This window comes from Lemur catta, chromosome 10, assembly GCF_020740605.2.
Source record: "Lemur catta isolate mLemCat1 chromosome 10, mLemCat1.pri, whole genome shotgun sequence".
Lineage (NCBI taxonomy): Eukaryota > Metazoa > Chordata > Mammalia > Primates > Lemuridae > Lemur > Lemur catta.
The window spans coordinates 52274755-52300720 of NC_059137.1; the positions used below are offsets into that span (position 1 = coordinate 52274755).

General features: G+C 37.4%; 1 protein-coding gene across 2 annotated transcripts in view; it reads left to right on the top strand.

Annotated features, from left to right (window-relative positions):
• TTC39B (tetratricopeptide repeat domain 39B) overlaps positions 1-25966 on the top strand; it is a 99131-nt gene that overhangs the window by 67797 nt on the left and 5368 nt on the right. The window contains exons 9-18 of one of the 2 annotated variants that reach the window (XM_045562173.1): positions 5631-5736; positions 7172-7237; positions 8792-8900; positions 9476-9543; positions 9634-9693; positions 11151-11312; positions 11935-12026; positions 15837-15963; positions 18770-18878; positions 25251-25368. In XM_045562173.1, coding sequence (XP_045418129.1) covers positions 5631-5736; positions 7172-7237; positions 8792-8900; positions 9476-9543; positions 9634-9693; positions 11151-11312; positions 11935-12026; positions 15837-15963; positions 18770-18878; positions 25251-25368 — 1017 coding nt within the window. Of the gene's footprint in view, positions 1-5630; positions 5737-7171; positions 7238-8791; positions 8901-9475; positions 9544-9633; positions 9694-11150; positions 11313-11934; positions 12027-15836; positions 15964-18769; positions 18879-20532; positions 20779-25250; positions 25369-25966 lie in introns of those variants that run through there. The other variant, XM_045562174.1, reaches the window with a different exon arrangement.

Sequence of the window (25966 nt, forward strand, 5' to 3'; positions counted from 1 at the left end):
TTTTTTTCTTCCCTATTCTTACTCTCCTCTCTCTGTCTGAGACTCCAATTATACATGTTAGTCTGCCTAATTTTGTTCAATAAGTCACTAAAGTGCTGTTCATTAAAAAAGTTTTTTTTCAGATTGGATATTATACCAACATCTGGGTCATCTTGAAGTTGGTTTCTACTCATTGCTTTTTCTCTTGACTATATGTCATATTTCTCTATTTCTTCTCATATTCAATAATTTTTTATTGTACACCAGTTATTGACACATTATAGAGAGTCTGTGTTCTTTTATCCTTTCTCTGAAGAGTGCTGATTTTTGTTCTAGGAAGCGTTTAATTTGACTAGATTTAGACTCCAAACTCTTACTCTCCAGTAGTGAGCAGCATCTGAAATCTGTGTTTCACTCTTTCTGCTATCTTGCTCCTGCTTTTCCTTGGAGTCTCCCCAGTGTTCACATAGTTCATGAGTCAACCAAGCATTTGAGTGGAGTTTAAACACAGATTTTGGTGTTTCCTTCCTGTGTGGTTCTCCCATATTTGGACGTTTTCCCATCACCTGACAGCCACTCTGGCAGTCTTGACCTCTGTACTCTGGCTTTTAAAGCCAGTAAGATGGTGACGTTCCATTTGAGTTCTAGGTGCCCCACATTGAATAGATTGGGGAATGCTTTGGGGTGAATAGCTGTGTAAGTATAAAGTTCATACAATAGTTGTTCCCTTCTTTAAAGGTTTAATTCTTCTCCAGTTTCCTTCTGTATATATTTTTCTCCTTTGCTTTCTACTACTTGCAAATATACTTTAAATATATATTTTATATTTTTTCCAGAGTTTATAATTGTTATTTGTGGGAGGGTTCATCTAATATAAGCTACACTGCCATTACTGGAAGAAGAACCAAAATTTAGTGTTTTAAGTGGTAATTTTACCTAAAATCATTTCATAAAATTGTGTTCCATTCAAAATCCTGGAAGGGGTTGGTAGATTTTGGACACCTGAAATACTATTTTTAGATTTCTTCTTGAAATATGTTTAGAAGGTACAAAAGAATGTTAAATTGAATGTTAATTGCTGTTCTAATCCTCAAAACTTAGAAAAACTAAAGGAATGAAAATAGTCCTATAATGGCAAAGACATACAGGCATACCTCATATTATGGCTTCAGTTCCAGACCACTGCAATAAAGCAAATATCTCAATAAAGTGAGTCACTCAAATTTTTTGGTTTTCTGGTACATTTAAAAGTTGTATTTACACGATACTATAGTCTATTAAGTGTGTAATGACATTATAGCTAAGAAAACAATGTATATACCTTAATTTAAAAACACTTTATTACTAAAAAATGCTTATGAATATCTGATTCTACACCAAGCCATAATCTTTTTGCTGGTTAAAGGTCATACCTCTATGTTGATGTCTGCTGACTCATCAGGGTGGTGGTTGCTAAAGGTTGGGGTAAATTAGTTGATTGAGAGAGGGTCTCACTCTGTCACCCAGGCTGGGGTGCAGTGGCACTATCATAGCTGACTACAGCCTCAAACTCCTGGTCTCTAGTGATCCTCCTGCCACAGCCTCCCAGATAGCTGGGACTACATGCATGTGTCACCACCCCCAGCTAGTTTTTAAATTTTTTGTAGAGATGGGGTCTCCCTGTGTTGCCCAGGCTGATCTGGAACTCCTCACATCAAGCCATCCTCCTGCCTTGGCCTCCCAAAGTGCTGGGATGATAGGCATGAGCCACCGTGCCCAGCCAATTTATTAGAATAAGACAAAAAAGAAGTTTGCTGAATTGATTGACTCTTCCTTTCGTGAAAGAATTCCCTGTAGTGTGCTATGCTGTTTGATAGCATTTTACCCACAGTAGAATTTTTTTCAAAATTGGAGTCAATCCTTTCAAACCCTGCTGTTGCTTTATCAACTAAGTTTATGTATTATTCTGAATCCTTTGTTGTCATTTTCAACAGTGTTCACAGCACCTTCACCAGTAGTAGTTTTCCATTTCAAGAAACTACTTTTTTGCTTCATCCCTAAGAAGCAACTTCTTGTCCGTTCAAACTGTATCATGAGATTGCAGCAATTCAGTCACATCTTCTGGCTCCACTTCTAATTCTAGGTCTCTTGCTATTTTCACCACATCTGCAGTGATTTCCTCCACTGAAGTCATCCTCTCAAAGTCATCCATGAGGGTTGGAATCAACTTCTTCCAAACTTCTGTTAATGTTGCTAATTTTACCTCCTTCCATGAATCACAAATGTTCTCAATGACATCTAGAATGGTAAATCTTTTCCAAAAGGTTTTCAATTCTCTTTACGTAGATCTAACAGAGAAATCACTATCTATGACAGCTATAGCCTTACAAAACACATTTCTTAAATAATAAGACTTGAAAGTCAAAATTATTCCTTGATCCATGGGCTGCAGAATGGATGTTGTGTTAGCAGGCATGAAAACAACATTCATCTCCTTCTATAGCTTCATCAGAGCTCTCAGGCGACCAGGTATATCACCAATGAGCAGTAATATTTTCAATGGAATCTCTTTTTCTGAGCAGTAGGTCGTAACACTGGGCTTCAAATTATGTAAACAATGCTATGAAGAGCTGTGCGTTCATCCAGGCTTTGCTGTTCCATTTATAGACACTGACACAGTAGATTTAGCATAATTCTTAAGGGCCCTAGGATTTTCAGAATGGTAAATGAGCATTGCCTTCAACTTAAAGTCACCAGCTGCATTAGCCCCTAACAAAAGAGTCAGCGTGTACTTTGAAGCCAGACGTTGATTTCTTTCTAGCTATGAACATTCTAGATGGCATCTTCTTCCAATAGAAGGCTGTTTCATCTGCACTGAAAATCTGTTGTTTAGTTAACCACCTCATCAATTATCTTAGCTAGGTCTTCTGGATAACTTGCTGCAGCTTCTCCAGAAGTGCTTGTAGCTTCACTTTGCAGTTTTATGTTATGGAGATGGCTTTTAACCTGAAACCTCAGAAACCAACCTCTGCTAGTTTCTAACTTTTCTTCTGCAGCTTCCTCACCTCTTTCAGCCTTCATAGAATTGAAGAGAGTTAGGGCCTTGCTCTGAATCAGGCTTAGGTTTCAGGGAATGTCGTGACTCATTTGATCTTTTGTAGAGACCACTTAAACTTTCTCCATATCAGCAATAAGGCTGTTTCATTTTCTTATCCTTCCTGTGTTCACTGCAGTAGCATTTTTAATTTTCTTTAAGAACTTTTCTTTTTCATCCCAACTTGACTGTTTGGCACAAGAGGACTAGCTTTTGGGCTGTCTTTGCTTTTGACATGCCTTCCTCACTAAGCTTGATCATTTCTAGCTTTTGATTTAGAGTGAAAGGTGTGCCACTCTTCATTTGAGCACTTAGAGCCTGTTATAGGGTTATTAATTGGCCCAATTTCAATATTGATGCCTCCAGGATAGAGAGGAGGGGGGGGAATAGCTGGTCAGTGGAGTAGTCTGAACACATACAACATTTATCAATTAATTTCACCATCTTACATTGGTACAGTTTGTGGTACCCCAAAACAGTTAACAATAGTGACATCAAGGATCACTGATCACACAGAGATCACCATAACAGATAAGATAATGATGAAAAAGTTTGAAATTTTGTGAGAATTACCAGAATGTGACACAGAGACATGAAATGAGCACATACTCTTGGAAACATGGTACAGATAGACTTTCTTGATGCAGGCTGCCACAAACCTTTAATTTGTAAAAAATACAATATCTGAAAAATGCAATAAAGCAAAGTTCAATAAAACAAGGTATGCCTGTATATATTAGTAAACTGGACCACAGGTTTTGAAATAGCACGTGTGTGTGCTCACATGTGCTTACAAACATGTGCGTATGCACGCAAACATTTCTGGGAATTTGAAATATATTAAACTACTATATCTATATTCATAGGTCCCTTTCAAAACATTAGGGAAAGATAGGTACTTTAATAAATGTTTTTGGGAAAATTGTTCATTTGGGGGGAAAAAAGACCATTAAAACAAAAATTAAGTCCATATAAATTTAATATTAAAATACTTTTCAAAAATTCTAGCAGGAAACATAGGAAAGTATTTTTATAATTCTAAAATATAAAAGTCTTTAAACCTTTTATTTTTTATTTTATCTCCTTTGAAATAATTTCAGAGTCATTACAAGGAATTTCTGTGCATCCTTCACTCTGATTTGCAAATGCCTGCATTTTGCAGAACCACAGTAGAATTATAAAATCAGGAAACTAACATTGATACAATATTAATAACTACATTATCACCCCCATGAAGAGCTGAAATAAAAAAAAAAATAACTACATTATGGCCCTTACTCCAATTTTTCCACTTGTCTCATTAGTGCCCCTTTTCTGGTCCAGCATCCAAACCAGCATCCTGGATGTTGTATTTAGTTGTTGTGTCTCCTTAGTCTCTTTTAATCTGGAAGAGTTCCTCAGTGTTTCTTTGTCTTTCATGATGTTGACATTTCAAATGAATACTGGCCAGTTCCTTTGTGGAACATCTCTCAAGGTAGATTATATAGTGTTTCTTTATGATTCAATTCAGATTATGAATCTATGGCAAGGATCCCATAGAAGTGATATCAGTGGGTACATGATATCAATTTCAAAGGCCTTTTTAACCATGACATAAAGTCAGAGATTGATTGACTTGACCAAATAAACATTCATGTTTTATCATGGCAAAATACACCATAGTAAGTACAAATGGAAATGGGTTATAAATGACAGCGTGGGATGCTCATAGGTTGTTGGGCATCTAAATTGGTTTGTCTTAACCTTTTTTTAAAATGGAAGTTAGGTCTATAGGCTTGCTAAATTCGAGTTAAAAGTATTTGGTTAGAGTATATTCTAAGTGAAGTTGCCGGCTTCATATTTGCATCACACCAGGTGATACATGGTGTCTCGTTATTCCTTATTACCTTTACAATATGTATTTGTCAGTTTGATAATCAATTCTCAGTTATTAATAATTTTATATCTTTGTCATTGTTTTATGTTTCTTAACCATTTGAAGTTGATGTGAATGGGAAAGAGAAATGCATAGAAAAGAAATTACAGTGAGCAATTGGAAAGATTTGCATGGATGGAGCAGGAAGAAACCAGAGGTCACATGGGGCAGTTGTGATGGCCTTTCCTTTCTTCTTTGTCTTTTTTTGTCCCAAGCTCTAATTTATTTAATCTGTTTGAGACCATGGCATTCACACCGAAATTCAGGTCTTCTTGCCAGGAGCATCTCAGCTCCTAGGTGGAAGGTTGGGTTGCTGAAGTGTGCACAGCGACTGAGGAACAAAGCACTTCTAGGAGGTCTACTGTAAGATGTGAGATCGCAGCCCTGTGGGCTGTGGGTCCTGGGTCATGCTTGTTGGTGGATGAACCCTCTCTTTAAGCCCAGAAGGAGGTCCTGCTAAACACCGTACAAATGGGTGTTCCTTTTTCCTTGGTGATGATTACCCCATATCCTTAATGGCAAACTCAGCCTGACATCATCCATTTAAAAGTTCTGTGGTATTTCAGCTAATAACATTTATTTTATAATGTGTAAGTGTGAAATTTGATTTAATATTTATTTTCAGAGTTATGGTAAGCTTATACCTTTTTTTCTTCAATCCAGAGAATGTCTTTCAATCCTGCATGAAATTCAGAAGAACAAACTCGAGCAGGAATTCTTCTATGAGTTTGAAGGGGGTGTCAAGCTTGGCACTGGGGCCTTTAATTTGGTAAGGAAAAAATTATATAGAAACTAGAACCTTTAGTAGAAGAACCTAAGGTGAGGGAGCGATAAACTTTGAGGAATATTTTTTTTTTTTATGATTTCTGGGGAGATGAAGAGTCTGAGTAGAAATCTGTCAAATTCCAATGTATTATTTAGAGATTTTGTTTTTTTTTTTTTTGAGACAGAGTCTCACTTTGTTGCCCGGGCTAGAGTGAGTGCCGTGGCATCAGCCTAGCTCACAGCAACCTCAGACTCCTGGGCTTAAGCGATCCTACTGCCTCAGCCTCCCGAGTAGCTGGGACTACAGGCATGAGCCACCATGCCTGGCTAATTTTTTTGTATATATATTTTTAGTTGGCCAGATAATTTCTTTCTATTTTTAGTAGAGACGGGGTCTCACTCTTGCTCAGGCTGGTCTCGAACTCCTGACCTCGAGTGATCCACCCACCTCGGCCTCCCAGAGTGCTAGGATTACAGGCGTGAGCCACCGCGCCCGGCCTATTTAGAGATTTTGAAATGTTATTAAAGTTTGACTGGAACTAGTGAGAAAATAAAGTGGTAAAGAGAATCACATGCATGAGTGTATGTGTCACTGTGGCCACTTTGTTCATGAGCCTATTGGGCAGTGATCAGGCGGCTGGGGAGAGAGTCTGACTGGCATCCATAGAACAGGTCATCCTGTCATCACTTGGTTATTAAAATCCTCCTTTGCTGAGGTCACCCTTTGGTGAGCATTCACAAGGGGCACAAATGTATTCACATTTTCTGCCCATTCAGAGAGATCTGTCCACGTGCTTCTTCCCCAACCCTCTTTGTCAATAATTTTCTAATCACATTCCTTCCAAGCCCCTGACCGTCTAGCCAAACCACTGACCGCAGCCCGTGAATCAGTATATAATCACACGTATGTGCATATGCTCATTTCTCCTTCCAAGCAAAGTTCATAACCAGGCACACTGCCCAAGGTTCTGCCCACTGGGAGAATTTCCCATCACCCCTGTCCTTCAAGGATGTCCCAGGAAAGGGCTAGCTATAGTGCTGCAGCGGCCCTGTGGTACCTGCATGTTGCACAGAATACAATAGATTTTTGCTTTCTGGGAAAGGAAGCTGAAAAAAGCCCTTTCTGGAAGTGAGCACTGGGTGTTGCCTTCTCACCACCTCGTCACTGCACATAAAAGGTGCTGGTATTCTTTAGAGAATCCTAGAAAGGCCAGGCTTAAAAAAAAATTTTTGTTGTTAGTTTCATTTTTTTAGCTAAATGAAATTAACTCGTAAGTAATGACTACATTATGTGATGATTGAGACGTAGCTAGTGATTTAAACTTGTTTCTAATTTTTCATATTATTGAAGCATTAAAGCTGTAAGTTTAGAATTTAACATTTGTCTGTGGTTAGATACACTAACACATAAGTATACTTGTATTTTTTTTTTCTTACAGATGCTGTCCCTTTTACCAGCAAGGATAATCAGACTACTAGAATTTATTGGATTTTCTGGAAACAGGGTACAAATTTAATTTTATCTTAATTTTGGCAGGGAAGATAAAACATTATTTATTGAGTGTGAAGGCAATACTACCTGTCTGCATAACTAGCATGATAATTATAGGAAATTTGTTTACAAGACTACAAAGAGCCATTTGTCCTTGATCATATTTTTTGTAGTTAGATATGATTTTTCTGTTGAAAGTTAAAATTTTTTACCTTTGTTACCTAAATTGTGAGATTAAAAATTATATTTTTAAAAATAGTTTATTAGATCTTAATTACTGTTGTGTTAAAATATACTTTGTTAACATTTCAGCAATCCCAGAGTTGCCTTATGTAAAATGAAGAAATTAGGCTATACTTCCACGTCTAATATTTTGTGATTCCAATGTATCAAATAGCATAGATCCAATATAGTTACAGTATTTTGGATTTCCATATGTTTTTACAAGTTTTGCTATAAAACTAACTGAGGAAATTCATTTTCCATGTTATTCATGAAATTTCTGTGTGGTTGTGGTTTTATAATGAATATGTAATATTTATTAATCATAACACTCAATATGGCATTACAAGAGTTGCCTCACCACAAAAGCTGTCTCTGTCAGTCAGGAGAGCAGGTTTTGAGAAAGATTTGAGAACAAGTATAACAAGCTATAAGTTTTTTCTGTCTGTTTCACTGTCCATATTCTTCATTAACTCTTTTGTGTTTATGGTGATCCCTTTATGATATGTTCTGTCTATTCTGACTCTGTATTTCATGATCAGCCTTCTCCTTAACCATTCAGCTTCTATCTTATTCCTTCAGTGGCTCCAAATTCCCTCCTCAAAGTTCAAACTATAACATGGCTTCAGGGACCCCATGGTCTGATTCTAGCCAGTGCTTCCAGCCTTAATGTCCATACTCTTCACCTTCCCAGTACTCCCGTTAAACTGCTCAATTGATTGTTCCCCACACAGGCCCTGTGCTTCCCTGCTTCTGTGCTTCTGCTCTCTGTTCTGGATGTTTCCCCCAAGCAGCCGCCTCCCAAATAATGTTCTCATGAGAGCCTTTCCGTCTCCTAGGTTTGAGATAAATGTCATCTATTCCACAAAGCTCTCCCTCATACTCTTCCAGTGAGGCTCAAGTACTCTTGACTTTCAGAATCATTTATTTATCTTTCTTACAGCACTCCCTGTATTCTAATGGGATCACATGTTCATGCACTGTCTTCCCTATTTGATGGAAAGACCTTCGAAGACATAGGACCATATTTGTTCATACCCACCATGGTGCCTTGTACTTAGATTGTCAGTGTGTTTTAATGAACTAATATTACTATCCGAAATACAGCATTTCTATGTAATGAGTGCTGCCTTTTTCTCTCCCTACAATCACATGTATAAAAGGATTCGTGCCAGTTTAAAATGTAAAGTTTGTTTCTAGTTAGGCATTACCACTATTCTAAGCTCTTGAAAACTAACCTCTACCTTCATGGAAGGTGGGGATATATAAACTAGCGTTTTAAAGTTTCTGAATATAATTTTCCAATCATGTTTTTTTCCTTCTGAAATCCATTTAATTCCCACAGGAGCTGGGCCTCCTGCAGTTACGGGAAGGTGCGTCAGGAAAAAGCATGAGGTCTCCACTGTGCTGCTTAACCATCCTGGCTTTTCATACTTATATCTCCCTGATACTCGGTAAGGTCTGATGACATTGTGCTTCATTGAAAGTTGATTATCTTTGATCTGAATAAGTAAAACTTTAGAAAAATCAGAGCTAGTAATCCATATCTGTTTCCCTTTTTTTTTTTTTTGAATAAAGAAGGAAAACAGTGACATTTGTCATAGTGACATTCAGCAGAAGGAATGGGGTGGTTTCTTTCATTGAATATTTTTCTTGTGTTCTCAGCTAAAATTTGTGTATTAAGGTGATCTATTTAATCATATTCATATTAGATTTCTTTTCTGAAGAAAATGAAATTTTTGGCTAAAATAAGTCAATATTGCCATTGAAACCAGAAATTCTAATTCAAATCTAAGACATCCACCTCCATTCTTAAGAATTAGTCTTTCTTAGAACTTTGATCTTAACTAAAGTTTTAGATGAGACTTGTGTTTATTTTATTTCCTAGGTATAAAAATGTCAAAATAATAGTTTTCATCATTTCTATGAATAGGCCTTTGCTATATATATGTTAATGAAATTTGGAGAGTTAGTTATAAATATCTATCATGTTTCATGACAACTGAAGCTTTTCCTGTTAAATTTCTAGGGACAGGAGAAGTGAATGTTGGGGAAGCAGAGAGCCTCCTTGCACCCTTCCTGCAACAGTTTCCAAATGTATGCTTAGTATTTCAAGTGCATATTTCAACCAGCATTAATCAGCCAGCGTTGATTGTTGAACAGTGTGTTTTCTTCCTTTTTCCACAGGGCTCACTCATGCTGTTTTATCATGCCCGAATAGAGCTGCTAAAAGGGAATATTGAAGAGGTAATCTATTTGGCAGTAGTGATTCGGGGGAGTTGTCTGTATGGTGGAGTTGTGCCACACACTCATTCAACCAAAGTAAATTTAGCTATAAGGACTAGACAAAAGTAAAGGGAAAAAAATAATGTAATTAAAAAGCCAAAATTTTAATTTGTATATACATTCTATTATATACCATAGATTACTGAATATAGTCTGCATTGACACATAAAGTGCATGAGGCAATTCAGGGCAAATCAGGTGGGCAATCTAAGGGATTTTCAAAAAACTTTTGAGTATTATCAGTTTCTGCATTACACATTGACTTTGGAGTCCAGCCCCTGTGTAAGATACAGCTCCACTCTGCTACGTGCGGCTCCTCATCAAAGGAAATTACCAATTCCCTCAAAGAAGGAAACACTGGGGTCAGAAGTAGAAAAATGAGGTGCCATTCATATAAATACACTAACAGTTTTCTTCCACATAAATGGGCTCAAACGTGTATTTTTCTGTAATTTGTTTTTTTCTATTTACAATACATCTTGGATCTTTTTCCAGGTCAGTATATTTAAATCTCCCTCATTCTTTTGATGTCTGGGTTTCATTTCATGGGATGGACATACTGTACTCACTAGAGTGGTCCACTGTTCATAGACATTTGGCCACTATAAACAGTGCCACTGTAAACGTCATTGTATGTGTATTTCTGTGCACAGGTATATTTATTGAAGACAGATTCTGAGTATTAGAATTTCTGGGCCAAAAGATGTTTGCATTGTGATAAATCCAGCCAACTTGCCCTCCTTACTTAAGGTTGTTCCAACCCAAATTACCATAAAGTTATGATAATGCTTGTTTCCAATGTTCTTTGCCAACTCTGGACATTATCCTTCTTTTAATTTTTGCCAACCTGATGGCTAAAAATGAGAATCTAATTTTTAAATTTATATTGCCCATTTTTAAGTTTCTTCACATGTATATTTGTCATTTATTTGTATATTTTTCTTATTTGCCTATTTATATGTTTGCTAATTTTCCCATTGATTGTCTTTTTCTTAAAGGATTTTATAGAATTGTCATATGCTAAGGGGTTAATCTTTTGCCACTTATATAGATATTGGTATCTTCTCCCAGTCTGTCCGTTGCCTGTATCTTTGTTTAAGATGTGTGTTACCCTGTGGGTGTCCTAACTTTATCATTGTCAGTCTTTTCTTAAAGGATGTTTATATTTTGTATCTTGCCTGGAATGGAACTTCCCCACTCCCACATTATAAAGTTCCAAGGCCCCTCACAAAGTTAAATAAAGAGGCAGAACTTAACTGTATCATTGTATGTAAGGAAAGGAACATATCGTCGTATTGAGTGGTTTAATAAGCGGTAATTTTGTTCTTTTTGTACAAAGTGTTTTATGTATTTTTCCATTAGGTTATTATCTCCTTGTCTAATATCTGGATGATCAGCTTTATGCAATTGACTTATAGGCACAAGAGATATTTCGAAAATGCATTTCAGTTCAAGAAGAATGGAAACAGTTTCACCATCTCTGTTACTGGGAGCTAATGTGGATTTATGTATACCAACAAAACTGGATGCAGGCGTATTACTATTCAGATCTGCTTTGCAAAGAGAGTAAATGGTCCAAGGTAAAATGCAGTGCTTTGATTAATGTCATTTGTTTGCTAATAAGTGGCCAGGATGATTTTCATTTAGGACTGTTTGTTCAATAGTGTGACATCAACACTGTTTTTGCAATTTGGAGATCCACAAAAGGAGGAAATGTGCATTAAGTACCTACTATTTACAGGCTCTGTCCTCAGCAGTATCTGCTTTGAAAGCTGTCCAAAGGGTTCTTTTCAAGAAAAAAGTTTTACCTCTAAAGATGAATTGCATTTATATTTAAAGTGATTAAATTTCAATAGTCTTGATAATTTTGTGTAGACTTCTCAATGCCCTGATGACCTAGATTTTCATGATAATAAAAATTAATTCTATTCCACTTGTGAAAAGTTGGGAAGAATGAGATAATGATCTCTTGTTCATTCTGTCTACTTTCTTGCCCATGAATGCTGTAGTTGGGTAATAGGAAAATGGTCTAAATTAATTGAAAAGTATTGGTCTTATTTTGAACAGGCAATATAAAACTTTATTTCCTTTGATTTCTTTGATGCTTCTTAACATTCTGTCTGGAAGATTTGTAGGTCATTCCTGATTTGCAAGGTACCTAGGGATGTTCTATAACAAGATCTTTTTCTTCATTTTCTTAAGGCAACATATGTGTTCTTGAAAGCTGCAATTTTGAGTATGCTTCCAGAGGAGGATGTATTAGCAACTAATGAGAATGTGGTAATGTTATTCAGGTAAGCAAGATACTATTTCTATAACAAAGACCCTGGCTGTATAAAGGAGCACATAATTACATCTTCCTTCTTTTTTTCCTGAATGCTCTCCCATGCTTCACTTTCATACTTCTGTAACTTTTCTACTCATGTGATGTGGGAACCCTTAAAAGAGTACCGTTAGCCAAGAGTCAGAATGTCATTCTTTTAGTAGGATTTTGCAGATATGCTGGTATGATTAGGAATCTAGAGAAGACATTGTTGTATTTTAGGAGTAGAATTTTATTGTTGGGACTTTGCTACTGCATTTTGAAGACAGTTTTCTAAATTGGTGTTGTTACAAAAGATGTTAACTATTGCTGTGAATCAAAGGTATTCTGTGGAAACTTAAACACAGTATAACATATCCATAGTGCTTATTAGTATTGTTAAAGATTTGTAAAAACTCTGCTGTGAAGTAATCTGTTTAACTCTATTTTATCTACCCATCCATCCATCCATCCATCCATCCATCACCTTTTTGTTGAGCACCTACTCTGTGAAGGGTACTGTGTTACATGCTGAATAAGCAGGTGTGTGACCCCTGTCTTTGTGGAGTTTGTAATCTTGTAGTGGAATCAGACATCAATGAAATAATCACACAAATAAATGCAAAATTACAACACATGGCTAATTTTTTCCCTTAGAATCCATGTGTAGGAGCACATAGGGAATGCCGGCCCAGGTGGAGGCTGACGGTGGAGTGGAGCTGCCGTGGCAGCGGGGAGTGGTGGCGATGCAGTGTCAGAGCAAGGGAACAGCACAAGAGAGGACCTGTTGCAGGAAGGAGCATTGCATATTTAAAGAACTAAAAGGTTATGATGGACAGGACATAGTGCTCCATTAGGTGTGTGTGTAGATATATATATATGTAGGTCAAAGGAAAAGAAATGTCAAGAATGACTATCTTAGTTCAGGCTGCTATAACAAAATACTAGACTGTGTGGCTTAAACAACAGAAATTTATTTCTCATGGTTCTGAAGTCTGGGAAGGCCAGATAAAGGAACTTGTAGATCTGATATCTGCTGAGGACCCACGTCTTGGTTTGAAGATGGCAGGCTTCTTGTTGTGTCCTCACATGGTAGCCAGCAGGGAGAGAAAAAGCAAGTTCTCTTGGGTCTTTAAAAGGGCACTAATCCCATTCTTGAGGTCTCCACTCTCATGAACTCTCATGGAACCTCCCAAAGGCCCTACCTCCTAATCCCATCACATAGAAGGTTAGGATTTCAACCTAAGAATTTTGGGAAGGCACAAACATTCAGTCCATAGTAATTTCAACACATATTCCATTTTAAAATAAGACATAATATGTATTTAGTGTTACAGGGGTCATTAGTAACCCTAGCAGGAGCTTATAAGATAAAAGAATGGAAGTGGAAACCAGACTGGAGTTGGTTGAAGACTTAATGAAAAACAAAGAAATGGAGAGAGTGAGCATAAATACATCCCTGAATTACTTTGACTATGAAGGGGAGGGAAGAGAGAGTGATAGTTAGAGGGAGATGTAAGGTCAAAGAATATTTTGATGGAAAGATTGAACCATTCCCAAACTCTACTGGGAAGGATCCAATAAGGATAAGTTGCACAAATAAGCAGGAAATGAGATAACTGATATTGTAAGGTTCCTGAGAAGGCAAGAGGGGATACAGTCCATTCATTAGTGGCAGGATTGGCTTTATCTAGGAGGAGGGTCCAGTCCTGGTCGTCCATGGTATCAGAAGGGAAAGAGTCAAGAACAGGTGCAGAGGTGGGCAGACTTCTGGGTTACCACCCAGCATGAGGTGAGGAGTTCCCACGTCATAGTGTCTGTTTTCTTTATGAAGTAAGAGGCAGGGTCATCTGCTGAGAGTGAGGGAGAAGGGAGAGGGCTGGAGGACTGAAGAGGGTGGAGAACTAATTCATTGTGTTGCAGAGAGTGGGACAGCGAGGTGGCAAGAGAAACACAGTAGGGGGAATGTCAGGCAGTGCAGGGGCCCATTGGAGGTTGATGATGACTTGATAGTGATGCCAACCTGCTCTCGGTGCAACGGCAGGGGAGATGGGCCCTGAGTTTCATCCAGGGCTGGGTTTGTGCCACACAAGTGTCAGGACTAGGCTGTAGACAGGAGAGTTTAGGGAATGGGCCAGACAGGAGTGCAGCAGTAAAGGCAAGTGCAGCCCAAGCAGGAATATGAAGGGGCAGGGAGAGAGGAGGAAGCTGCTAGACTAGGAGACAGTTGAAGGCCAAGGGGACTGAAAGTCTTAACGGAACGGGAGTTAGAGTGAAGAGAATGGTGTTCCAAGGGTGGTGGACTTGAATTTGTGCTTTGCAGTAGAGAAGTTGCAGGTTGTGGCCTACGGTGCGGGTGTGAGTGTGGCGTGGGAGTCCCTGAGGTAGAAAGGAGGAGACACCATTGGAGATGAGGAAGTCAGGGAACCGAGAGGCCCCACTGCATTCTTCGAACTTGATGACCACACCTTTTAAATGGAATACTGTATTCTGTAGGCCACATTTCAGAAATAACAGTTTAGCTGAACCCTCTGGCTTACCAGAACAAATTTGACATTTTGTCAACTCCTTTTAAAGGCTCTTCTTAAAAAATAAGACCATGGATACTAACTGTAGCATCAACATGAATAGAAGCCATGGTATGATAAATGTCGCCTCTTACAATTAATGGAATTGTTAAAGTCTTTTAAATCTCCCTCTATTTCCTCCACTTCAGATTAAGTATTCTCCATATCAAAACATTTATGGGAAAGACGTAATCATTCTTATTTTCAGGAGAAAGCTTGAGGTCTGCTCTTTGACAGCACTGTTGTTGGGATAATGAGAGGAGAGTCCTAACAATGACTGTTCTCTTCACACAGACGATAAGATCTTTGGACCACAAGGGTTCATGTCTAAGGCATGCTTCCCCTCCCCCGGCCCACCTCACACTTCCACTGCCTCTTGCACTGATGTTAATGAACATCAAATGATGGAGCATTCTAGTCCATACCCCCATATTGTGCCCAGAAATAGCCTAATACAAGCTCACCTTATACTGGATTTTTTTTTGTCTTATTTCCTCTTATTCTTTCTTTCAGTGTTGTGATTGGATATTTCCTTCAATCCTTTCTCAGCAACTTGTTTGATGCATTCATAAAGTTATATACATGAAAGTGCTCTCAGGAACATGTAGTCTTCCTGTACACTGTCGATTTTATGTGCTTGTGAATTTTATAATTGGAATTCCTTAGAATTTTGAGAAGTTTGTAAACATGGCACATATCCTAAGCTGATTATTTCCAAAATCACCTATGCTTGGGAAACATTTTTTCCAATTGTAAATCAATCAATGGCTGTCTTTTGAGGCATATTATTTTATAGATGTCTGTCATACTTACAAATAGGAACAGTTAATATTCCATGTGTCTTCTTCCCTCCCTCTGGGCATCCACAATATAAGCAAATACTTTGGACTTGTGCCTGTTTATTTATAGAAATTACCAATTTCACAACTAGATTACCCAGACCGTATTTGATAAATGTAAGACATTAACTAAGTTGACTAGAGAGAAATACGTGTCAGTCAGTGGTTCGCAAACTCGAGTGTGCATCAGAATCCCCTGGAGGGCGTATCACAACCCCGGTTGCTGGGTCCGCCCCTGGAGCTGCTAATTCAGTAGTAGGTCCAGGTAGGACCTGGAAACTTGCAAGTCAAACAGGCTCCCAGGTGCTGCTGACGCTGTGGCGTGCACGTGACAACCACAGGTGGAAATAATGTGTGTGTTCTCATGACCTCTCACTGGGGCCTGGCTCTTCGCAGACAGGTGGACGGCTTGAAGCAGAGGATTGCTGGTAAATCACTCCCTACCGAGAAGTTTGCTGTGAGGAAGGCTCGACGCTACTCTGCCTCCTTGCCTGTGCCTGTGAAGCTTGTCTTGCCTGCCCTGGTATCCACTTTCATCTTACTTACTGTTCATGTGCTAGAAATGAGTTATCTATTCACCGCTGCGGGGAGCTTATCTATCTTTGGTTGTGAAGTTCAGCCTAATTAAAAACCATCATGAGCGTCGTCGTAAGGGAAACATTTATAAATAATAAGTAAGAATTGTAGCTAATGTTTTCTGACTAGTTGGTATGTTCTAGGCATTATGATAAAGCTGTTAAAAGCGTATCATTTAATTTTTATAATAACTCTGAGTATAGTTTTTTTGGCCCCATTTTATAGACCAAGAGTGGTAAAGTTGACTTCATTGAAGTCGGGTTGAATTACAATGCAAGCCACATATATAATTTTACCTTTTCTAACTTTCTAATAGCCACATTAAAAAAGTAAAAGGAAACATGAAATTAATTTTAAGAATGTATTTTGTTTTACTCAGTATATGCAAAATTTTATCATTTCAGCATGTAATTGATAAAAACTTAGGAAATATTTTACATTCTTTTATATTATATTAATTCTTTGAAATCTGGTGTGTCTTATACACTTGGAGGACATCTCAGTTTGGACATTTCATATTTCCAATGCTCAAGAGCCACAGGTGGCTGGTGTCCAACTCATATTCTTTATTGGTATGCCATTTTAGGTGAGGCTTCTGTGAAAAGTGCAGTTCCAACTTAAATTTTCTTAATGAAGTCTTCTTCAAAAAATACTGAACATATCAAATTACTATGACTCTTCCAGGGCTTTAGTTTATGCATAGGTAGTCAGCACAGGAAAGTTACTTGATGCAAGTGACGCTTGTAGTCCTCCTTTGGGCTTTCCTGAATCTTTTTTTTTTTTTTTTTTTAATTCCAGAGTTTATGTAGTTATTCCCCTTTACAGTTATTTAGGGTTTTTTGTATATGTGCATATAATTCTCTGGGAAAGATTTCTAGAACTGGAATTCCTTGTTGAAGGGTATGTATGCATTTAATATTTTGGTAAATATTGCCAAATTTCGCTCCCAAAAAGTTGTCCCTATTTAACTTAGTACCAACAATGTTTTACCATTTCAGTTTGCATTTCCCTGTTGCTGTGATGCAACATCTTTTCACGTGTTTATTCAGTCTTATTTCTTCTATTGTAAATTGTTCATATTCTTTCTAAGTTTTCATTGGGTTGTTTATTATTGACTTACCAGAGCTCTTTAAACGTTCTATGAAAAAGAAGATTGCAGCCCCGATAGGTGTCAGTTAAGAGCTAACCTGCAACTAGCACCTAGGCCCATGTGTTTCCTGCTGATCATAGACAACCTCAGAGAACGCTGACGTCAGCCAAGTTCCATTCTGTGACTGTGATGGAGCGAGACGAAAATATGACCATTCTGTAATTATGCCTGAGCACAGATAGAAACAAGAATACTCTGTAAATCACAGAAATAACCAACATCCCACTCTTCCAGCTCACCTGAGAGCCTGCTCCTGCTGTATCAACCACAGCTTTAGCTCCATGCCAGATTCATTTTTATCAAGTGATTTGCACTGGGAAAACTTCTTTCTCACAGAACTTTCCTGAAAATTTTCTAGACCATCATTGTTCTTCCTCTGCCCTAGCACTTAGATACCAGTGTATACATAAGTGTATCCTTCTTTGCCTATTAAGAATCTTAAGGAAGATTAACTCACTGCACTTCTTTCTCCAGGTCTAGGGATACAGACTGTGCAGGAAATTGGCTTGAATTAGCAGTACCTAGGATTTCTTTTTTTTGGTACCTAAAAATTTTACCAAAAGCCTCTTTTTCATAAAATCTCAGACATGAGCTTGCCTCCTTCTGGTGTAAATATTCCATCAATAAAATTTTTTTAAAGATCATCAGCATAATTAAAAAATATTCTGTTAGTTATTGAATCTAGCTCTTGCTCTTTGAGTAATAAGAAGTTGTTATATGTCAAATGGAAGGTAGAGTGTCATGATCATAGTTTTCAGTGCCATAAAGTAAAGATAACTTTGCTGCCACTCTACCTGAATGTCTTCTTCATTTCTACTACTTCCCTGGTAAGAGGCTTTTCAGGCAATATTTTTTATCATATTTTAAAATTCATTTATTTCCAAGAAGATACTAATTACCCTTATTTTGTACTCTTCAAAAATATGAACTGCACTATCAGGAACATTAGAAAAATATTTTCAAGTAAAAGCGCATTTGCTTTTGGTCCAAAAAAAAATTTCTCATCTGTTAGCCCATTAAATATAATCTGCAATGAGAAATCATTAGTTTACATTTTCAAGAGCTGTCATTCAGCCATATGGCCTTTAAATGAATGCAGTTTTCTGCATATTGGATTGCATTACTGGACTGTCACATGTTTTTAATGGTATAAAAGAACCTAAGCCCAGTAAAATATCCCAGTGTTCATTTCCAGTGAAATTCTTGGAAACATTTTATGTAAACAACTGGCAGACATTTTAAAATATTTTCCTTTACTTTAACAAAAGTTTACATTAAACAGAATTGTTCATAGTAGCAGTTTAAAGTATTTATTTCTGTATCTGTATTCTATTATCTTCCAGAAGAATCAAATAACAGTAGGTACTTAATGAGTACTTGTTATATGAATGAATAAATCAATGTTTCAGTAAAAGCATAATATATATATGTATTGAATTTATTCACAATGTAAAAGGCAAAAGGTAAGTAAGAAAAGTGATCTCTAAATACTGTCTTGAGAACTCTAGCAACCAAGGGAAAACATACATACATAGTTTTGTGATCATTAAGGACATTGAATAACCTCACATGATTTTAAATGGTTTTCATTTTTCCTCATCAGGAAATGATGTATGTCTGGAATGGTTTTTCAATAGTGAGCAAAAGAAAAGACCTTTCTGAAAATCTGTTGGTAACTGTTGAAAAGGCTGAGGCAGCTTTGCAAAATGAAAGTAAGTATGAGAAGTAAGCACCTGGAAGTCTTTGTGCTCCCTTACCGTTCTCCTGTGTTCCCCTGTGCACGTCTGCCTGTGTTCATCTGTGTGCATCGTGAGGACAAAGAGCTTGAGCTGCAGGTGTCTGGGGGATTGCAATCCAGATGAAGGGAGACAAGTTACATACTGCATCGTGGATGAACCTTGGAAACATTGGGCTAAGTGAAAGAAACCAGCCACAAAAGACCATATTGTATGATTCCATTTATATGAAACATACAGGATAGGCAGATCTATAAAGACAGATAGTAGATTAGTGGTTGCCTAGGGATGAAGGAATGGGGGCGGGGGTGATGAAAATGTTCTAAAATTGATAATGGTGATGGTTGCACAACTCTATACAAAAACCACTGAATTTGGCCTACTTTCAGTGGATAAATCATATGGTATGTGAACTATATGTTAAAACTGTTAGAAAAAAAGATGGAGGAAGACAAGCATTAGAGTTCTAGAGCAGCACAAGGACAATGTACCTTCCTTCTGGTTTTAGTTTGCCTTTCCATGCCTCCTTATTGCTAACAGCTAGTGTGTTTCTGCAGATACCGGGAAGAGTTTTCAAGTTGGAATCTTATCACAATTTAATGATTTTACTCATTGCCTTTGGTTGTGCTGGAGGCCTCCCTCCAGTTTACTGGAAGCTCCATTTCCTGGAAGCAGCTGACATGGAGAATCAGGCAATCTGGGTTTATAGTCCCCGCTCTGCAGTGGTCAGACTCTGGGGAACACATCTGGTTTCTTTTGAAAAAGAGCAGCGTGGGGCCAGATAATACACAAAGTTGTTTTCTTGCTCTGACTCTTTTTTTATGTTCATCAAGGAGAGCAGGAGCTCTGGCATTTTTTGATTCTGTATTTTTAATAGAGGCTTTATCTTTTGATAATGCCATAAATGATAGTCTTTATTGTATTCCTTATCAGTACCAAGTCACTTAGGTATATCCTAAGATGTAATGTTTTTTTCTTTTTGAATATTCTAACCCCAGAAGTAAAATGAAAACTTCTGTGGTTATAAACATGGTGAAGGGCATAGAAATTCAGGAATAGTGGGGGAAAATTTTAACAGTTAACTCATTTTTCTTAATTGGAAAAAGATGGGCATTCCAGGAGCCCTGGCTCCATCCTCAATATACTCCCCAGAGCGGGGATGAAATGATTGGCTATGGCTCCAGGGATGAGGATTTCATTTGGGTCTTTTCTTGTACTTGTAGCTGTGGTATCAAGCTGAAATGTTTAATGAGATTTCTCTTTACAATTATTCTTTTAAAGTTAAACACATAATTCTTAGGTATAGGTAGAAAAAAGTCACTCGTTTTGCTACTCTAGCACAATTAATTTAGAATTTCTGTATATTCCATTCTAGCCTTATTTTTATATAAAATATAAAAAAATATATATCTAGGCACAGTGTACCTAGATATATACTAGTCTAGTATTTTTTATTTAATGTATCATAAGCTTTTAAAGTTTCGGTAAATAGCCTTTATAAATTTCAAAAGCTTCATAGCACTCCACGAAGCTAATGTATCATAATTTAATCAGTTCTTTCAGTATGGGGCCTTTAGGCTGCTTTACCTATTTAAAATAATTCTAGCTTTAGATTTCTGTCCGTCAATAGGAGAAGAAATATAAAAGAATGAAAGCTGAGTCAGTGGGCTTATCTACTAGCAAGGTCAAGGTTTCAGGCTGGACAGCTACAGCATCAAATAGAACAAAGAGAACAGTGCTTCCCTGAGGCCACAGACACTCTTCTGTCCTCTCCTCCATGAGCCATCTTGCAAATACAGACCGGTGGTCACAGGGAGACCAGGTGAGTGGAGTATTCTACTCCACCATTGAGAAACAGTCACATGCAAAGCTCATCTGTTGATGAGGGGTGAGTAATATCACCTTTCTATATTAAAGGTGGCACTTTTATAAAAGAACCAAGGTCCCCTTTTTCTTTCTTCTTGTTCCCCCATTCACAGTAAAGTTATATACTTAAAAATTTGTACTGTTTAACGAAGAACCATACATACGAGCAGATGTCTAAGTGTAGACTACACATTTGCTCTGTGGACATTTCAGACTTTCTTTGTGTGTTCTTCTAGATCTCCAGTACTAACGTATTTTCTGTATGTTACTTTCTATTAGCATGGAGTTGTGATAAATTTTCTTTTTTTTTTATAATCGTATCTTTTTATTAAAAATTTTTTACATTTAATTATGGTAAAATACACATAATATAAAATTCACTGTCTTAATCGTTTGTAAATGTACAGTTCCATAGTATCAACTATATTCACATCATTGTGCAAACAATCTTCAGAACTTTTTCATACCTATTAAACAACAACTCAGTCCTCCCTTCCCGGCCAGCCCCTGGCAGCTCCCATTCTGCTCTCTGTTACTATGAGTTTGACTACTCTAGATACCTGATGTAAATGGAATCATAAAGTATTTGTCCTTTTGTGTCTAGCTTATTTCACTTAGCATAAAGTCTTCAAGGTTCAACCATGTTGTAGTATGGGTTAGAATTTCTTTCCTTTTTAAGGCTATGTAATATTCTATTGTATGTATATACCACATTTTGTTTTCTCCATTCATTTGTCAGTGAACATTTGAGTTGTTTTTACCCTTTGGCTATTGTGAATAATGCTGCTATGAACATGGAAGTACAAATATCTCTTCTAAACTCTGCTTTCAGTTCTTTTTGGTATATAACCAGAAGTGGAATTGCTGGATCAATTGGTATTTCTAATTCAATTTTTTGAGGAACTACTATACTGTTTTCCATAGCAGTGGTACCATTTTACATTCTCACCAACAATGCATAAGGATGCTAATTTCTCCATATCCTCACCAACACTTTTTTTGAGAGTAGACATACTAATGGATGTGAGATGATCTTTGCTATTTTTAATGTGAAATCATTTCAGAAAGGAAAAATATTTTCTTTTGACTTGAGTGGAAATCAGCATATCATTTTGATATTTAAATGAAGTGCAAATATCTGAAAATTCTTAAAAAATGAAATTTCACAAGATGTGTTGCAGTAAAATCCATTTGGGCTTTTGAGCAAATTTACTGGTATTCATTTTTATTCAAATGATTTGGCTACTTTCATTAATTAGGTCATTTGAACACCCTTAGTATTTCATACAGATATAAACTTATAGTAGATAGAGGAAGCATTGTTCCTGCCCTTAAGGGAATTATCTATGATTAAAACCCACACATGTGCAAACTAAATGAATAGAAGAATATGTTTTAAAATAAGCAGATATTGCTGAGTGCAGTAGTCCCAGCTACTCTAGAGGCTGAAGCAAAGAACCACTTGAACTCAGGAGCTAGAGAACAGCCTGGGTCACATAGTGATACCTCATCTCTAAATAAATATTAATAAGTCAGTAAGTGGATATGTGAATACTGGGAGCCAAAGGAAAACCTCTTTTTATTAAGTGAAAACATTTGTAGGGTACCTTTCCCCCCAGAAGAACAGGCCAGCTTGTATCTTCTGTTTTCCTACAACAGTGAGGATTTAGTAGAATCAATTCTGATGTTTGAATGTCCGTTCTGGATAGCATGGACTAATAGGTACCACCAGGGAGTGGGGCCTTGGTGTATCATGAGGTTCTGAAATTTGTGAGAAGGACTATTAGAATTTTCTCTATTTGAATGGCTCTTTACTCCCTACTCCAGTTTATTTTGCCTCTCCATTAGTTAGGGGGGAAATTAGAGGAGAAATACATGCATCAGACTATGTACTAATAAAATGCACAGGAAGTTTAGAAAAGCAAATCCCTCTTCTCCACCCATTACTTTTTCTTCTAATGACAAATTGAGATGATGGGTTTAAGAGGATATTTAAGCAGAGTCGGGGGAAGCTGAGACAGACAGACAGAAAGACACGCTATACTTACCCGCAGTCGTCTCTCTGAGTGAAACGATTAGTTTATTTTCTGAAGATCACCTTTGCCAGATGTTGCATATGAAATTTATGATCTCATCCAGGACTGTTTTTTTGTGCAGGAAGATTATCTTTCCCACTTCCCCCTCTACCTTGAACTGTTAGAACCTTTTAGTAATTAAGCTCCTATTCTTCAGAGTAGGGGGGAAAAGGTCCATAATTGGAAGATGGAGTGAAGTTGTAAGCCTGAAGTTACATCATCTTCCACCCTACCCCCATCATTAGAAAGTGGATGTGTTTTTGCTTCTCCCAGCTTTGGGAAGTATGTCTAAAGTAAAAGATGGTAGAGGATACAACTGATCCTCTACTCTGGCAGTGCTCTGGCCATAGTTATTAAAGGCTGGTCACCCATACAATGGGTAGAACTCTGAAGACAGACAAGCACGTGGTAGCATCCATGGAGGCAGCATTTGGTATTAATCTGGATAGCTGTTTCATTTGAGATCTAACTAAATGCAGCATATAGCCAGCAGTTGGTACAGCAGTTCCATTTCGACTATTTGTTGCAGTTAGTTTGCTTGGTGAAATTATGTCGCAAATGTAATCAGAGTTCTGTAAAAGGAGAAGTGCTACCGACTTTATGGCTTTTTACTTTCTAAATCTGTTTTCAAAATTTTCTTTTAGGGGCATTTCAACTAGTTTCTAAGTTCAATGTAGATATTTTTGTAGGTTGGGCTTCAAACTTCCTTTTTCCTCAGGCTACCCACCATTTTATTATTACGTTCAGCAGATCTTTTGTGATAAAATGTGCTTTGGCAACTTTATCTTGTAATTTTATTTGAATGTAAAACAGAGAAAGGTTCATCTGTGAACTCATTCACAAGGTTGAAAACCATGACAAAGCATTTATATTTTAAGGGAAAATAATTATCTGGCAGATAGTAGTCTGTAGTCTGAGGAAATAATTGTTTTGCTTCCTGAGGTTTTTAGAGGAATGTGGTATTTTTGAACCCATTTGCCATATCCCTAACTCAAGAGCTACATAAAAGTTAAGTGTGATTTTACTGATACTTTAACTTTCATGATGTTGTGTCTGTTCCTCAGCAAAATCATCATTCACTGAGCACCAGAATGTTGTCATAACACAAACTGTTAATAAAATGTTACAAGAAACGCAATAGAATGCACAAAAATGATACCAAAAACTAGCATCCAATATGGACCCTATGGCTTTGGTCCTAAGAGATACTGCTTCTTCAGTGTATATTTCAACAAACATCCATGATTAGAAGCATGGATAGAATATTTTTTTGATAGAAACATTGTCCTAAATAAGTAATAGAAAAAGTAATGTGGTATTCGTATCTGTGATTTTCTTGGTGAGTGACCTCTCAGAGTTTGAAAGTTAGAGGTGAATATCCGCTGTTTTCAGCACCTAGAAGTAAAGTGACCCTTTTCCAGTTGGCTTAGTAGCATCATTAACCTCCCATAGACGAGCAGGGCACCAGCTAAAACATCAGCATGTGTTGATGGTGAGTTCCGAGGTTTGTACTAAATGCAGGAGGATTTGGATATGAGGGACTCTGAGGGCCTCATTAGTTCCCTTTCCTGCCCCCTCCAAACACCGCCCCCCCCCGCCCCGTTGTCACAGCCTGAAATGTGTAAATTATCGGTCTGTCTTGGAATGACTTCTTAGTTGCATGTTACTTGCAAAAAAAAAAAATGCAAAAGTGGTAAATGCAGAATGGCTACCTTTGTCAGATAGATGTCACATGTGATATGGTTCCTTCTGTTCACAATGTATTTGCTGTGGGCTGTAGAAGGCAAAGAGCCATTCTCAAAAGGGAAAAAAGCGGCGAAAGAAAATCCTTTCTATTACCCTCAAGCAGTTAGTTTGTGGGGATTTTAGGTGCCTTTCATGTACTTCAGAACCCTTTTGTCTAATCTTATGGTATGATTTCCCCCCAAAAGAACATAACCTGGGAGAATTGTTAAGTTGTAAACATAATGATCTGGAGAGGTATTCTACTTCCTGAATTTTTAATGGGTACAGGGCCATCTGCTTCTCCATATGGAAGTGTTATCCTCTTCTGCATTGAAGCCAACGCAGAAGCCAAAACAACAGGAGGAGGCAGCCTTCCTGTTCCTCGTGGCTTTACCTTTTATAGAATTAATAAAGCTCGTAGTTAGAGTTCAGATTTCCTGTTGTATAAAAGGTTATAAAACTCAGAGTGTTGACCGCCTGAAGAATGTTTTGTACTAATATAGTAAATTCAGCATTCTTTTAATTTAAAGTAATTTCATTGTATTTTAGTTAGTGAAGCATAACAAATGCTAAAAATATTTTCCTTGTTTTTAAGTGATGCCTCTGAAACCTAATAGCTGTTAGTTCTTCCTTTTAATTAGGATTTTTAAAAGAAATTTTCTTTGTGTGTCTGTTTTTTAAGACTTTCATGACTTCTCCGTGGATGACGAGTGCTTAGTAAAGTTACTTAAAGGATGCTGCCTCAAGAACTTACAGCGGCCCTTGCAAGCCGAGCTATGTTTTAATCACATTGTAGAAAGGTAAGGACAAACGATAAAACCAACCTGAACACACATGGTGGTTTCTAGGAGTTGCTGTGAGAAAGTGATGCGAAATGCTTTTCTCCCCCACTGTTAAACTTTCACTTTGTGTTGCCAGAAAGAGGATCCAGTAATGTTTTCTTTGTTCCTTGTAAATGAAATTATGGTCTAAGTTGGAGCATGGCCTTATGCATTTCTACTTGACGTTTAAAGATGATTCACAAAACTAAATTTGCATCCTGGCTAACAGGTGTCTAGCCAAACTCTGGAAGCATCATACTGAACCTCTGATACTCTTAATTCATGCATATTTTTGCTTGTCCGTTCATTTATTCCATAGAGCTTTGAGCATCCCTTGTGTGCAAGAGACTACTGGATTCTAGGGATTCAGAGTTGAGTAAACAGAGTTGCCATCATTGTGATAATAATTGGGCAGGAAAGACAGACATGTGACAATAACTATAACACTTCTCTGTTGGCAAAGGGCACTTCTTCTGGATATAACTGAGTTTGTCTTTTTCCTCCTAATAGCATTGGCGATGATGTCCTGTTCCTTTAGTAACCATAGGGTTGAATCAAGGTTCTGATGCCTGGCTCT